General features: G+C 37.4%; 1 protein-coding gene across 6 annotated transcripts in view; it reads left to right on the top strand.

Annotated features, from left to right (window-relative positions):
• Positions 1–16,733, top strand: part of LOC116463426 (schwannomin-interacting protein 1) — a 597,626-nt gene that overhangs the window by 561,848 nt on the left and 19,045 nt on the right. For 5 of the 6 annotated variants that reach the window (XM_032146522.2, XM_032146524.2, XM_032146523.2 and 2 more), the window contains one exon: positions 4,854–4,972. In XM_032146522.2, coding sequence (XP_032002413.1) covers positions 4,854–4,972 — 119 coding nt within the window. Of the gene's footprint in view, positions 1–4,853; positions 4,977–16,733 lie in introns of those variants that run through there. The other variant, XM_058434637.1, reaches the window with a different exon arrangement.

The following is a 16,733-nucleotide window of genomic DNA, read 5'->3' as shown; positions in this document are numbered from 1 at the left end:
AAGTGTGGAAAGGTCCTGGGGACATATTAGATTTGAAGATAGATGATACCTACCGATGCTGAACGTTTTGCTTTTTATTTCATTACTGAATGCCCCTCTTTGTTCTTGTCCAGACTGGGGAATTGCAGTAGAACAGGGCACATCAGGAAAGGCTGAGCATTGGTGTTCAGAGTCTACAAGTGCTCAGTGGTCTGTGTTTTAAGATCATGGTGGCTTGCATGGTGTCATTGAAAGTCACTGTGAGCCTCATCTGCTCAGGCACTGCAGGTGGCAGTAAGGAATTTAGCGACAGATGAGGACGGAAACTTCCTGGGGCCGAATAGCAGTGAGTTTCTAATCACATTTTTGCTTTCATCTGGGGCTTGAATAGCTTTTCTGCCTGATGGTGATGAGCCCTATTCCTCAGTTGCCCTTTGTTTTTGCTAGCAATACCAATTTTAGATGTTGTACTTTTGTTTTATGAGGGTATTTCCCAAGGCTGTTTTAGGAGTGGACATGGCTCTGCCTGTCATAAGTGCAGCCAGACAGTGGTGTTTTGAGTCAGCCTCTTCCTTTTCCTGTACCCTTGTCTGTTTCTCACCCTGGAGCGTGTTGGGCTTGGCTGGATTGAGGGGGCTGGTGGAAAACATATTTGCCTTGCAGGTGTAATTCCTCAGAGAACAAACCGCCCTTGAAACCACACACACATATATTTTACACATGTGGGCAACTGAAAGAAAATTAGGTTCTCATTGTTAAATGTTCAGATTGAGCAGTAATGGTAAGGAGAGTGGTCCTGATGAGAAGATATTTGTATTGTGGATATTTGTGGTTATGATTTAGCCCATGGTATGTATGCTTTGCCAGTGTTTTCTCTTTTTCTGAGAAAACATCACATCCATCTCAGGGAAGAAGTAGACCCATAACTCTGTGCCACATTTTATCCTCTACGTGGTACCCACCATTATTATTAGTCTGAACACCTTACTCTTTAATGTGGAAAAGTGATGTGAAAAAGCAGAAAGATCTGGTATTAGAAAGCATGGACTTCGATCCTACTGCTCCTGCCTAACAGTATGGTCACCTTTCATCTCCCTCAGTTTCCTCATATTCAAAGCAGAAATTGTTGGAGTATGAACCATAATGCTACCATCTATCACAGATTTACATTACCACAGGTCAGGTACAGCTGCTAAGTAATTTACCTAAGTTTTCTCATTTAATCTTCCAGCATCTAGTGAGATCCTTTACCTCTGGACTGGGAAGAGTTTTCCAAGCACAAAAGCCACTGACAGCATGACAGAGGAAGCAAGCTATTGACTTAACTACATAACATTTACAGTTGAAACTCAAAAGAACAAATACTCTACTATAAAATGTTTAAAATTCTCAGACCTTTGTAGAAAAATAAGCAAAGCTAGGAATAAGTAATTCAGAGAAAAGAAAGTACAGTCACTAAAAACATTTAAATATTTACTCTCACTAGTAATCAAAGAAATTAAAATTTAAAAACATTACTTTTTGCCTATCAAATTTTTTTAAAAACTTTTTTTTTAAGTGAAAATGTTCAGTGTTAGCCAGGATGTAGTGAAAGCTGCACCCTCTTACATTGCTGGCGGGCATGTGGATTGGAACAGCTTTTTTCGAAAGCAATGTGACAAAATGTGTCAAGAGCTTCAACAAATGTTCACACTCAGCTGATCTGCTAATTCCACTTCCAGGAACTTATCCTGAGGAAATAATCAGACATGTGGGCAGGCATTTATGTAAAGAGGCTAATTTCTGGCCGGGCACGGTGGCTCACACTTGTAATCCCAGCACTTTGGGAGGCTGAGGCAGGCGGATCACGAGGTCAAGAGATTGAGACCATCCTGGCCAACATGGTGAAACCCTGTCTCTACTAAAAATACAAAAATTAGCTGAGCGTAGTGGCACAAGCCTGTAGTCCCAGCTACTCGGGAGGCAGGAGAATTGCTTGAACCTAGGAGGCGAAGGTTGCAGTGAGCCGAAATGGTGCCACTGCACTCCAGCCTGGCGACAGAGCGAGACTGCATCTCACCAAAAAAAAAGAGGCTAACTTCCATGTTATTTTTAATTTGACACAACTCAAGTGGCTAACCATAGAAGGTAACTCCATAGGATGGAATGATATGCAATCATTAAAGATTGTGTTTTTATTCCTTTCTGGCTGCTCTGGAGGAAAAATTTTTAAAAGATTTTAAAATTGTGTTTTTAAAGAATTTGAAGTGATACAAGGGCAATTCTGAAAATATAATAAACAATATGATCTCAACTTTATAAAAAGGAAAATAATGCACACATATGATAAAAACTAGGAGGAAATATACTAAAATGTTAGCAGTCATCTCTCTCTAAGTGGTGGGATTATGAGCGATGTTTATATTCTTTATGCTTTTCTTGATTTGTTCAGTGGTATCCAGAGACAGACAGAGAAGGAGAGAGGGGGAAAGAGAGTGTATTATAAAACAGTCCTCTTTAAATTGTTAGTGAAGTATTCAGGTGTAAAGAACTGCAATTAATGTAAATGGAAATATTTTTAAGGTCTCCTCCAATATCTGTAGCTCTAGTTTATCAAGAAAGATAGACATGGAATCAAGGGTATATTCACACATTCATACCCTGGGATAAGAGTTTTCTTTGAAGCGTGTTTCAGACCCTAGGCTAATGTCAGGCCAGCATGTTGTTGAACATTAATCATTAAAATTCATGTTGCTATCTACTGATTTTATATTTGGATATTCAGCCATACTCAACAGTTTTCTGCCTGTTGAGGACTTTGGTGAGAATCTCTTTTGTCTGTGATATGGATTGAGAAATAGGTTCACTGACTGTACAAAATCTGCCTGGCAGATATAGGGATTTGAAATGAACTTGTTTTAAATAAAGGTGTCAAGTGATGTGATTCTGTTTTGGCTGGACCATCCCAAGTGCCAGCCTTGCATATTCGGAAAGGTGGTTTGCCCTAATTAAGGTTCCAAGCAGTACAGTTGCAAGTTGTTAGTGAAATAAAAGGCATTCTTGCTTCCCTCTATAACCTTATGGTTACTTTCTTAAGGCTTGGTTTTGTGCTAGCCCAGCAAAAAATAAGAACTATGAAAGCAGTCTTTCACATCTGTAAAAAAACAAAAAATCTGTATAAAAGTAGTCTTTCACCTTATGGCTGTACTACAGACACGCACATACACACACACACACACACACACACACACGCTAGCTCCTAGTATGATGCAGTTTCATTGATATATGCTAAAATGGGGTGCTATATATATAGACAGAGATAATCGCTAAGTGTGTATAGTAGAAAGAATGCTTATGGTGTCCAAGGATTAAAAAGTGTGAGAGAAAAGGAGAGTAGAGATGAGATTTCTTTGAACTAGTTCTCAAACCTGTTGAAATTAAATATCTGACACTAGAGCCTGGGGCATTCTAATGCAGCCTGTTGAAGCTGGATCTTGGGAACCACTGTCTTAGCTGTACTTTGCTGTCATGTATTTTATTCTGTGCTGTCTAGTACAGTATCCACTAGCCACCTGTGATAGTTGAGCTCTTGAAATGAGGTAGTGTGCCCGAAGAGCTGAATTTTTAATATTAATTAATTAATTCTTAAGTTGAAATGCAAATAGCCACATGAGACTAGTAACTACCATATTAGACAGAGCAGCCTTAACCTATCGTATACTGTCCTTCACTTGGGAATGAAATTATTTTCATTGCGCCCTTCCCATAGGCTGTGCATTTTTGTCATTGTGACACAGTGATGCTCCAGAACCTCCTACTGGGAGAGTGAAGGCATCACCAAGCCTTTAGTAGCCACACCCAGTCACATGACCTGCATTTTGTAATATAATTTGCTCAGTGTGGTCTTCAACCCCTCGCTCAGTGCATAAAATGGTACTTCTCAAAGCCTTTGTCATCTCACAAAACTAAAATTTCATCCTTAGCCCAGGATTTTTGACTCATGTTGTTTGTTTTTTGTAGTAGTTTCATTTTTTACCAAGGAAATCATTTTTAATCTTCTCCCCTGTTGTTTAAAGGGTTTCAAAGTTCAGCATGGTGAGTTTTTATGGGGCATTTAATGAGAAGCCAAGCATTGTAAACATATCCAAATGATCACAGTAGTGTAGTTTACCAAATCCTTTTTCTATGCACACTGACCTGACCTCCCTTCAAAATATGAAACAGATGGGCCCAACTAGAATTCTCCAGCTATTCCAGACATTATTGTCAAGGTTTCTCACATTCTAAAACCTGGTGAGATGAGGCTAGCCGTTGAACGGAAACAACAGTCCCCAACAAGACTGTAAGCTGCATGGAGGCAGGTGCTATGTCTGTCTTGTCCTGAATTCTCTTCTGGCCTTATTGTGGCATCTGCCAGCTCCCAGAGGCTGCATGTTGGTGAAGTGAATTACTGTTCTTGCCATAGAGAAAATGGGCTGGCTAAAGGGACATGTAAAGCAGAGAGAAGACAAGATCAGGGAAAGGGCACATTTGGGATCAAAGTGATTTGATTCAGGAGAAAGTACTTGCCCTCCACTACTTTACCTATACCTAGCAGGTAAGAAGAAGAAAGATTACGTGACAAATAATCTAGTTCTATCCTCATGAAAATCATTTAGCACCATGATGATGATTACTTAGACTAGAGATTAGAATGAGCTCTGAAGAACTGAAATTCAAGCCAGAAGAGACTGGTAAAATTTCAGCTTTTAATAATTCGAATGCTCTTGTGCTGCAGCCTATTTATTTGTTTTTCATCTAATGTTACAGTTCTAAGAAACTTAGCAAGTTAGACTGCCTGTGGTTGTGCTATATCTGCCCACTTATCAGCGTTTTTTATTTTCTTGAAATTTTAGGCACAGAAAAATGAGAGAGAGTCTATCAGACAGAAGTTGGCACTTGGAAGCTTCTTTGATGATGGCCCAGGAATTTATACCAGCTGTAGCAAAAGTGGGAAGCCAAGCCTTTCCTCCCGGTGAGTGTTCTTTTGAGTTGAATTTCTGATATGTACACGGTGGATTTTGTCACTTGACTATTCTAATTTTAAAAAGCCCTTAAATCTTCTGTAGTTTTTTTTCCCCCCTCACATAATACTGCCATCTTTATTTGGGTTTTAGACAGACCCTTCCCCACTTGTTTGTCGGTTCCTTTGTTGTTATTGTTATTATTGGCTCATTTCCCAGCTACTTGAGGTCAGATTTTTATATTCCATTTTTTTTCTAGCCACAATACTGATTTTGTACACTGATAGAGGAATCAAGCCACACTCCTAAGCAAGCTGACTTATGATTAGAGACATGTGGCAGACTACCAAATTTCCCATTAAGCAGTCCCAGATCACCCAGAATCACCCCCCTGACACATTTGATTGCAATAAATACTCGTAACTGAGAAATACAATTCCCGCTTTGATCATTCGATGTTTATTACAGTTCTTAACCTGTCCTTCTGGTGGTTTTTCTTTATCTTAATTTATTTCAGGATATCATTGCTCTTTATCATAGTTTATTTCAGGATATGATTGGTCATTTGCGTAGCTTCTAATTCCAAGTAAGATATTTAAATTATAATTTTATCCAAAAAACAGTGCTATAGGCCAGAGTTTCTCAAACTTTAATGTGCTTATGAATCATCTGGGGATTTTGTTAAAATGAAGACTCTGATTCAGTAGATCTAGGTGGGGCTCAAGATCCTCCATTTCTATGAAGCCCATCTGTGATATTCATGCTGCCATTCCATAGGCTACTTTGATTAGTGAAAGTATAGACAGTCTGAAAAATTAGGCATTACAAATACGGGTATTCCAAGTGATGAAAGCATGTAGAATGTTTTTACTAAGATGATAGTAACTGATGACCTATCAGCATTCTCATGGTCTCCCCTCACTCCCCAAATGTCTGTTTCCTCTCAGTCTTCCTTTGGGCTAAAAGCAAATATACTCTGTTAAAATACTCAGTTGTTTTACCATCTTAAGCTAGGCGTTGGAAACAAATTATAGTATTTATGCATCCATTTAACCAACATATTTCTTCCATGTCTGCGTGTGAGGCCTGGAACTAGGCATTTTTAAAATATCTATCTGTATTCCATATGGCTTTCAGTAAGGTTTGTACTACTATCTTATCCCGAGAGACTCTAAATCAGCAAAACTCAGAAAGCAGAAAGCAGACACATGCTCACATATACACCTATATGTGAGGCACTGCAGGCAGATCAGTACATCAAGACAAGAGTGCCCAGTTTCACCAGACAGTGTTCCAGCATCTCTTCCTCAGCTGGGTGCCAGCTCTGTCTCAGAACATTCCTTTGTGTTCCTACACATCCCTCCAGAACTGGATGGTCAGCCCTCCCCTTTCCCTTAGGAGCACCTCTTTCCCCTCCCAGTCAGATGTGGCAGAAGGCGCTTTGGCCTAGGAACCTGGAGGTCTGAGGATTAGTCCTAGTACACTTCTAATTTTGAAACTTTAACAACTTACTTAGTTTTACCATGTCTCATTTTCTTCATTTTTGTGAAATGAGAGCATTGGACCATATCATCTTATAGATCTCTGCTACTGCTCTCTAATATTTCCCAGAGTGCCAAAATGTCTTCTTTTAGAAGCCCAATCTCTCTGTTCAGCAATGTCATATCCATGTTACAAATGAGAGGTTTTGGTTTTGAAAATCAATGATTGATGTATACACACACACACACATATATATATACCTGTGTGCATATACATATATAAGGGTTATATATAACATACATATATATTAGCTAATATTAGTTAATCTATATGTAACTTACATATATATATAACCCATATATTTGTGTATATACATAGGTATATATGGATGTATACATATATATGTGTGTGTGTGTGTATCTGTGTGTGTGTGTGTGTGTATATGTATACTCCAGGTATATTTATATTATCCTTGTCCCACTCTCCAGAAGAAATAACTTTTTACTCCTTAACTGTTTCTTCTGGTATTTACCTACATATCTCTAAATAAAATGCTTATCTTCTTAGTTTTTATTTTAACCATCAGACTACCTACTATAAAAAGATATGATTTAGCTCTTTTTTCACAGCACTCCCGAAGACTGTCATCTCTTCTATTCTTCCTTTAGAGTAATTTCACAATTTAGAGTCTAATAGCTATTTAATGTTTACATTATTAAGATTATGCATTATTCATCGCTTCTCGGCCTTTTAGCTAAGATCAAGTGAAGATTATGCATTATTCTCACTGAACCATGTAGTAAACTATGGTTACTTGAGAAATTTTATTTTTTGTCCTGAAATTAGAATTGCCTCCTTTTCCCCATGTACTGCATTTGTATTCCAGTGTGTGAATATGCCACAATTTATTTGGCCACTCTCCTGATAATGGGCATTGGATTGTTTCAAAGGTTTTGCTCTTGTAAACAATGCTACGTATCAACATTCTTGTATATGTCTTCTGCTATAAATATGCAAGAGTTTCTCTTTGGGGCATACCTAGGAGTGGAATTACTAGGAAAATACATGATTGTTTACACTTAGAATATAATGTCAAACTGTTTTCCAACATGGTTGCAACAAGTTATACTCCTGCCAGCAATGTTTCAGAGATCCTGTGGATCCATAACATTACTAACATTTGATATTGCCAATTCCTTTTAAGTTTTTGTGGATTGAATAGGTGTAAAATGATTTTTATTGTGTATATTAGCCGTATTTGTTTTCTCTTCTGTGAAATATCTGTTTGGGTCCTATGCCAAATTGCTGTTGGATTCCTTATGCTTTTCTCATCAACTTATCGAAGTTCTTCAGTCATGATACTAATCCTTAATACACTGTATGTATTGCATATATCACTTCCCAGGTTGTAACTTGTTTTTCACTTTTTTAATATGTATTTTATGACCATAAGTTCTTAATTTTATAGGTTAATTTTATACTGAATTTTATCAAACTTTTCTAGTCAATGGCTTTCTGTATCTTGTGTAAGAAATTTTCTTCTCCTCCAAGATCCAATAGACATTCATTAGATTTCCTACCAAGAGTCAAAAGTGTTGAGTTTTTAAAAGTCTGCAATCAGTCAAAAGTTGATTTCTTGATATGATATGGAGAAGTCAAATTTGATTGTTTTCCTTGTAAATGACCATTTTTTAATCATATTTATTGAACAATCCCTCTTTTACTCACTGATCTTATAGACTACTCCCATATATACTGTATGTTAATGGAAATATGTTCTATTTTATTATTGTTTCTATCTCAACAGCAAAACTATAGTCTTAATTACAATAGCTTCAAAACAAGTCCTGATATCTGGACAGGAAAGTCCTTTTTGTTATTCTTTTTCTTCAGAAGTATGCTGCCTGTTACGGCTTTTTTTATTCCTCCACATAAACTTCAAATAATATAATCAAGTTCAACAAAATACTGTCTTGGAATTTTGACTGTAATTGCATTGATTCTATAGACCAATTTAGGAAGCATTACATTTTCTCATTGTCTTTCTATCCATGAATATGGTCTGTCTCTCCCTTTATTTAGATCTTATTAGATATTTCTTAATAAGGTTTTATAATTTCCCATTGAGACATATTACACATCTTTTGTTATATTTATTTCTAGATACTTGCTATTCTGATGTCTTAAATTCTCTTCAGTAATGCTTTCTCATTTGCTGCTGGTGAACAGAAATGTGATTTACTTTGTATACTAGTATTATATCCAACTGCTTTGTTATTGCTCCTATTACTTCTCCACTCTCCTATTATTTCTAATAAAGTTGTCTGTAGATTCCCTGGGATTTTTAAAGAATGATATTATCTACAAATAATGGCAGCTTTATTTATTCATTTTCAATTCTCATGCTTCTGGTTTCTTTCTTTGTCTTATTGGATTGGCTAGGTACCCTAATACAGTGAGGATTGGAAATAGTGGTAGTTGGAATCCTTAGCTAATTTCTTATATCAAATGAAATGTTTCTGCTGTTTTCCCATTTGAGATGATGTTAATTTTGTTTTCTTTAACATCATCTAAGATGATGTTCCTTTCCAGTTATAACTTACAAAGAATTTTTATCATGAATGGGTGTTTAACTTTATCACATGCTTTTTCTTCATCTGTTGAGGTGAAGAAAAAGTACAATTTCACTCTGTTACTCTATTATATGAATTAATGAATTACATTTATAGATTTTCAAAATATTAAACCATGCTAGCATACCCAGTCTAAACCTAAACTGGTTAGGGAGTATTCTACTTTTTCAGATACTGTTGGAGTATTATATTTTTACAGATACTAATATTATAAATAAAATATGAGTAAATAATTATAAATAAAATTCATATTTTATTTATAACATTTTGTTTAGGATTATTAGGTTTATATTCATGATTGACATGGATCTATTATATTCTTCTGACATTTTTGCTTGGTTTTAGTATCAGGGTTATGCTGGCTTAAAAATGGATTGGGAACTATTCTCTTTCATATTGTGTAAGAAAAGTTTACATAATATTTTTATGATCTGTTTCTATAAAGTTTGGTAGGACTCATTTCTCTCTGGGCCTGGTGTTTACTTTGTGCATTTGCTTTAACAACAGCTTCCATTTCTTAAGTGGTTATAATATTATACATACTTTTTATTTCCTCAGATCAGTCTGATGAGTTGTATTTTTCTAGGAATATGTCATTTTGTTTGTTTTCAAAATTGTTGGCATGATATTTTCTCATTTCACTGAAAGTATTAATTTTAATTAAGTTGTTTAAAATGTTCTCTTGTCCATCATGACTTTTTTTGAGTTTACTTTTTATTTGTTTTGCTTTCTGCCCACCAGTAACTAAGTATAAGATACTAAAAGCTGTTTATAAACTATGGTTGGGGCTACTTGGCATGCATCATCTCCTTAGAGAGCCCTTCCCTGACCACCCTATTAAAAGTAAACCCTCTTGTACCCATCACTTTGTCCGGTCTTATCCTGCTTATCTTCTTACCCTGATTCGTTTTTGTGGGGCGGTGGGGGGAGCTTAGTACTACCTAACATTGTAGTATATATACTTTGTTCTGTCTTTCTCTAGCTCTAACATATAAGCTCTAAGAGAGCAAGACTTCGTCTCTATTTTGTTCACCACTGTAACCATTGCCTAAAATAGTATCTAATACATAATCACTAAATATCTATTGAATAAATGAGTGGTGAACTTCACTATAGAATGGCCGAATAAGGACACAGCTCTTTCATTGGGATGCATCTAATTGAAAGTATCTAGGGATCTTTTCTCTTGGGCTATGAATTGCAACTGAGAGAAACCCTCCAACCTCATCTTGAGGCATTTTAAACCTGGCTGCCTATGTTTTAAGACTCTAGCAGGGGAAAGATACGAACCGTAGCATATAAAATTTTACTTAATTTCCTTGATTTCAGTAAAGCACCTCTTTGCCACCTCAGCTGTGCCTGAGCATGCTCCAGTCTCAACCTCTTAAGACAGTAAATTTCCTGATTCTGCCAGGCCACAGGTGGTCAGGGCAGACAGCAGGGCAAGAGGGTCCTTTCAGGTGTTAAATCAATCTTTCTTTGTGTTCAGTCCTACTTCACTCCCCTACTTTCATCTGTATCTGAGCATTTCCAGGATTCTGCAGTAGAAATGCGTGTGCTTCCTCTACCAGCCTCCCCTATGGGCACATGGTAGATTGAGGTAGTTAAGTCAAATACTCCCCACCCATCTGCATATTATCTTCTAAAATTTCATCAAAATCTCTTGTGTGCTGTTGTTTCCATTTCCTTTTTCTTTGTCCATGTAGATTTATACCTTCTTTTTTTTCTTTAATATTATTTTAGTAGGATTTCAGAAGTGAGAGTAGATACTTGTGCTCAATATGCCATGGTTAACTAGAAGGTTTTCACTATTTTTAATAGCAGAAATATGTTGAATAAAACCCTGTGTGGAAACCCAGTTTGGCAGTCCTCCTTTGGTTCGGGAGGACTGAAGGGGAGAGACTGGAATACCTCTGCCCAGAAAATGTGTCCCCCATCCTAATTGCCCCTTTCCATGCCTGCCCTTTGGCACCTCTCTCCATCCTTCCCCTACAAGCCCCTGAAGCCTACCTGAAACTCTTCTGGCAGAGCAGAATTTGAAAATCACTGAGTCATCTGCCCCCTGCGGAGACACGGATATCTAAACACAAATGTATTTCACAGTAGCTCATAACAAGCTACACTTGTTGACTCACCATAAGGAAGATTATTTATATCCTGTTCTTTCTGATACTTTCATCCCCACATTCTGGGATGAGATCATCCTCTGAGAACATGATGACTGTTTCGGATCTCTCTCAGAAAGATGGTTAATAATGAGACTAAATATTTCTAAGAAATATCACTTTTTCCCTGTAAATTTAAAGTTTGCAAAGACTGACTGTCATGCTCCTCATCAGTAATAATGTCGGAGAAAGGCCTTTAGAATGTTCAGTTTCAATTGTGTAACCCATACTCCCTATCCCTGTTAGGATTTGTTTCTACTGCATCACTATCCCTGAAATTCTTCATTGAACTGGAAATACCTTAGCTCTTACTTACAGAAGTACTTGAGGGGTGTCAGAACATTGAGTTCACCAGTATGGTACTCCAAAATGTACCAGAGCACTTAATAGTATTTGAAAAACCATTAGGTAACTTACAGAAAACCTATCATTTTTTATGCCCTCCTCCAAGGATTACCTCTAGTATTCTAAAATATTACACAATTTCAACAGTGAAATAAGATTTTAAGTGGATCTTTTGAGGAGTAATAAGATTAAAACCAGGTAAACCTGATATGAATTTACTCCTCTGAAGAGCTCAATGCCCAATTTTAAATGAGGCTAGAGATTTAAAATTAATTGACCAAGCAGTGGATTCCTAAATGGTAAGCTTACTTTTAAAGGCAGGGCCTACTGAGGTGAGTGTGATCTTTGGCAAACTAATGGAGTTCTGTTTATGTTTCTTTAAAGGCTGTATATTTGCCTGTAAAAACTAACTCCATGCACAGTGTGTGAGAAATTATCAAGTAACATGAGTGTCTGGGCAGACTGGAGTTTCAACTGTTCCTGTGAGCGTGAGTTCCTCTCAGTTGTCTGTTGGGTTTTAGCCCCGCTGAATTTTTCTACATGTTGCTATCTCCTAAAGCACTTCTTAAGGGTGACAAGCTGTTAAATGAAAGCTAGGCTTACAATAATCCCATAAAGACATTTCATGCCTAATAGTGCAGCAAAATAATATTTGATGTTGCTTCATAACTCAACTAATTAAATTTGACTTATACTGAAATGTGGCAAGTAGAGAGAGTGTCATTTTTTCTCCAAAATTTGCTAATCCACACATTATCAGCCCTTTACAAACTGAAACTGTATAATCTTTGTCATTTTTTCTATCTAAGTGTTTCTGTAAAAAGTTTTTTAAAGCTTAAAATGAAATGAGAAAAATGAATTATCTATTTTTGAAATAAGGTCTAAGAAATATTAGAGTTAATCATATTCTTGAAGAAACATTTTTTCTATTATTACTAGTATAATATTTTCCTATGAAATATGTTTTCATTGGCCAAACTAATTATCAGTTAGCATTATGTTTCAGATGATGAGCTTATATAGCTTAGTGTAATTAAAGGAATAGAAACAGGCTTAGCTGCTGTGGGAACACAAGATAGAGTAGTCTTTATTAATAGATATCTGGGAAATCTTTTATTTTTTAAACATTACAACCTGACCTAACATTGTGAAGGAAGTTTTCTCTGCCTTCTCCTTTTACCTTTTCTCAGAGTAACCACGAAATAAATTTGATTCTTACCTCTCTTCTTACCTTACCCCAAGAGAGATCTTATTTACATACATATAAATATAAATACAGTCTTTTTCATAAAGTGTGCAATGGGATGATGTGACCTAAAATAGGCTATACCGTTTTCTCCAAAGGCTGAATATTATGAAAAACAGAAATTCCCCAGAGAACTTCTGAGCGGCTGCTTTGAATAATGATTACTGTTTACTTAACTCAACCATTCCAATATCACCCAATCAAAACTCAGTTCTTTCTTGGCCTTATAGGTTTATTGGTAAATGGCTGAGACAAGGCCAATAATGGACACCTGCCATCTCGTGTTGTGTTTGGGCTGGAGGGCAAGGAGTGGGGGGCACCCTAACTGGGAGCTGTTATCAACTGGACCAATAACAGTGAATCCAGAGAGGCTTCAAAGAAATAGGATTCACAGGGACTTTAAAAGTGAGGAACTGAGAATCTGTACATACAATGTGCCACAGAATCACAGGTCGAACCAGCATCATTTTGCCAAGAAAGTCAATCATCCTTTTGTCTCTAACAGTAATAATTTTTGTGTGATTTTCTGGAAGAAGTAAGCAGAATGGTTATATCTGCACAGCGTTAGTGAGGAAAGAGGTTGTCTAGTTCCAACTCAGTGAAACTGCCTGTCTGTGGCATCTTTTCTTGAAATAATAGATGCATACTGTAGCAACCTATTTATAACATGCAACATATCTTTAACATTTCATATTAGTCTCATACATATATACTAAAGATTTGCTTTAAAAACCCTTCATATAAGTATTTCCAAGGTGTGTGTCATTGCAAATGGTAGCTAATGATGACTTCTTTTTTTTACACTATTTGAAATGCCACTGGGTAATCTTAAAAAAAAAAAAAAAGAAAAAAGAAAGAAAAACTATCATTTTTTATGCCCTCCTCCAAGGATTACTTCCAGTATTCAAAAATATTACACAATTTCAAAAGTGAAGCAAGATTTGAAGTGGATCTTTTGAGGAGTAACAAGATTAAAATGGCAAAACAAATTTAATTATGTAAGCAATTCTTCTCCTTCACAAACTTGAAAGAAAAGCAAATTGGTATTTGTGAAATTTTCTTTGTCTAATAAATAGCCTCACTTTACAATAACGCCAATGACCCTGGTTTAATTAGGTGCAATTAATTTTGTGCAAGCTGAATTTGACATCTTGCTAGAGGCATAACCAGCTGTACCCTGTCTTATGAATTTTTTTTAATCACCAATGAGAATTCAATTGCCTGAGCTATTGCAAAACAAGGGGAGGCAGGAAGAAAAAGACCACAGGGCTGCATTTTATATTTAAAAATGGCTCTAGTGGACAGCTGAATGTTTAATTAAAAGAGTTTCTAGGAATTATTTTTCATTGGTGCATCATCTTTGACAAGCTCTGATGACTTTATTACTGTAGTTTGCATTCTCTTTGGACAGTGGTCCCATACATGTGTCTAGACACACTCAGTTCACGTGACAGGGCTCCATTGAGTGTGCACAAAAGTATTCACTGCTGCTAGAAAACATTCTCACTGACTGCAGGTGAGCCATGTTATCTAAGGTTTAACACCATCCTTTTACTCAATCCTGTTGTAAAATTTTCTGTCCTGCTTGGATTGTTCTCATTCAGATTATTGCATGCATTAAAAACCCATGGAAGGCCAGGCACAGTGGCATGTGCCTGTAGTCACAGCTACTCAGGAGGCTGAGATGGGAGGATCCCTTGAGCCCAGGAGCTTGAGGATAGCTTAGGCAACACAGCGAGAACCTGTCTCTAAAAACAAAACAAAACAAAACAAACCATGAAAGAGATTTCTGATGAGAACAGAAACCATTAGTGCAATCAACAGATTACAAAGAGGAAAACAAGATCTAATGGCTATAATTTGTGAAGTGTTTTCTAAGTAGACAGAATATTTATGTATGGCATTAGAAAATCAGTGTCATTGAAAACACTATAAAAAGCTCAGATCCTGCCATATTTGTCCCCCATTCTTCCAGTCTCCCTGTTTCTCTCACCAGAGACAGTCACTGTTCCAGGATTTGTATTTGTTCTTCCACCATCGATCATGAGGTGGTGTATCCACATGCTCTGTTAATCACCATGCTTTTTCACTCATCAACATGTTTCGGGTCTGTTCACTAGGCAGGCAATGTAGTGTGGTGGGTAGGAGCGAGGTATTGGGAACCAGAGGATCTGGCTTGGAATCTTGACTCTGCCACTTACTAGCACTTACTAATGACTTCACTTGTGGCTCAGTTTCCTCATCTGTAAAATGGGGTAATAATTGTGCCTACTTCATGGGGTTACTGTGAGGAAGACCAGCAAAGCACTCAGAAGAGTGCCTGGACGAGAGTCAGTGCTGCATTAGTAGGTGCTGCTACAGTATTTCGTTATCCTTTTTATTTACTCTTAGACACCATTGATTGTAAGACAAATAGTTATTTTATGTACCACTAAAAAAGAAAAACCACTGCCATTTAAACGGTGACACATGCCTTCTTAACACTTAGAGTTTTTATTTTAGTTATTGAAAGAGTCATTTTAGACTTGTTTGGACATACACTTTTATCATATATTTCTTGTGCACAAAAAGAGGAAGAAAAGGTGAAACACGTTGGCAAATGTAGTCCTAAAACTTTTTCACATTTACAGTCCAACTCTCCACTTAACCACTTTACCTGAGAGCTGTCATGTCTCAGCTTTTGGGTCATCGGGAGATGGAGTGCGTTACCTTCCAAGCCATCGTCACCCCATCTGCAAGGTTTGATGCTGGAGCTTTGTTGTTCTTGTCAGAAGGCATGAGTGGACAACCAGTGCCCACCTCTTCCTTGGGGATTATTACCTGGTTTGTGGGCTGATAGGGTTAAGTACCGCAATCATGCCACCACCTACCTGAGGTACAGCAGCTGAGATACATCCCTATTTTAGGCCAGGAGCGGTGGCTCATGCCTGTAATCCCAGCACTTTAGGAGGCCGAGGCAGGTGGACCACCTGAGATCAGGAGTTCAAGATCAGCACAGCCAACATGATGAAACCCCCATCTCTACTAAAAATACAAAAATTAGCCAGGAGTGGTGGCGGGCGCCTATAATCCCAGCTACTCAGGAGGCTGAGGCAGGAGAGGCGCTTGAACCCTGGAGGCAGAGGTTGCAGTGAGCCAAGACCATGCCATTGCACTCCAGCCTGGGTGGCAAGAGCAAAACTCTGTTTCAAAAAATAAAAAATGAAGACTGCAAAATGTAAATAACCATGCTTCATAGAATCAATGCAATCTTATCGATCCACTGCATTCTTTTTCATGACTGCTTAGAATTCAAACAGTCACAAACTAAATCATGAAAGCCAATGTTTTTGAGATGAAACTTACCATGGAACCAAGCCTAAATGGTGGCCCCAAAATGTTTCTAAACATGAACATAAAAAGTGGTAAAGCAGTGCTTTAGTGGTCAAAAGAATAAAATAATTTTCAATTAAGATTTTCGCCTACTTCAGGAATATGCCTCAGAAACACACACAGGCACTGACTCTCCGCTGTCATGTTTTTACCCAGTCCGCATGAACATTTTCAAAGGTCTGGAAGGGTAGAAGTATTTCTTCTCTAACCTTCATTGCCTCAACAGCCGAAACTCATCAGCAGGTGGGGTAGATAGATGTTTAAACTCTGTCTGGGCTGAGCAGAATAAATAGGCAGCATGGCTTTAAAAATACAAACAGTTAAATTTATATCAATTACGTTAGAGTCTATAATTTACTGCAGACCCAAGGAGGAGAATGAAATCAAGACTGGATTGAGGAGGGATGTCAACAGTTGAATCAGAGTCCATCCACAGAAATGTTCTCTTATAAGAAAATATGTTTCTTGCTGCCCACGGATCTCCCACCACCCCCAGCACCCTGCCAAAAACAAAAGCCCAGCCTGACTC

This window comes from Hylobates moloch, unplaced genomic scaffold (assembly GCF_009828535.3).
Source record: "Hylobates moloch isolate HMO894 unplaced genomic scaffold, HMol_V3 SCAFFOLD_36, whole genome shotgun sequence".
NCBI classification, from domain to species: Eukaryota; Metazoa; Chordata; class Mammalia; order Primates; family Hylobatidae; genus Hylobates; species Hylobates moloch.
This window is presented reverse-complemented; position numbering and strand designations above follow the sequence as displayed.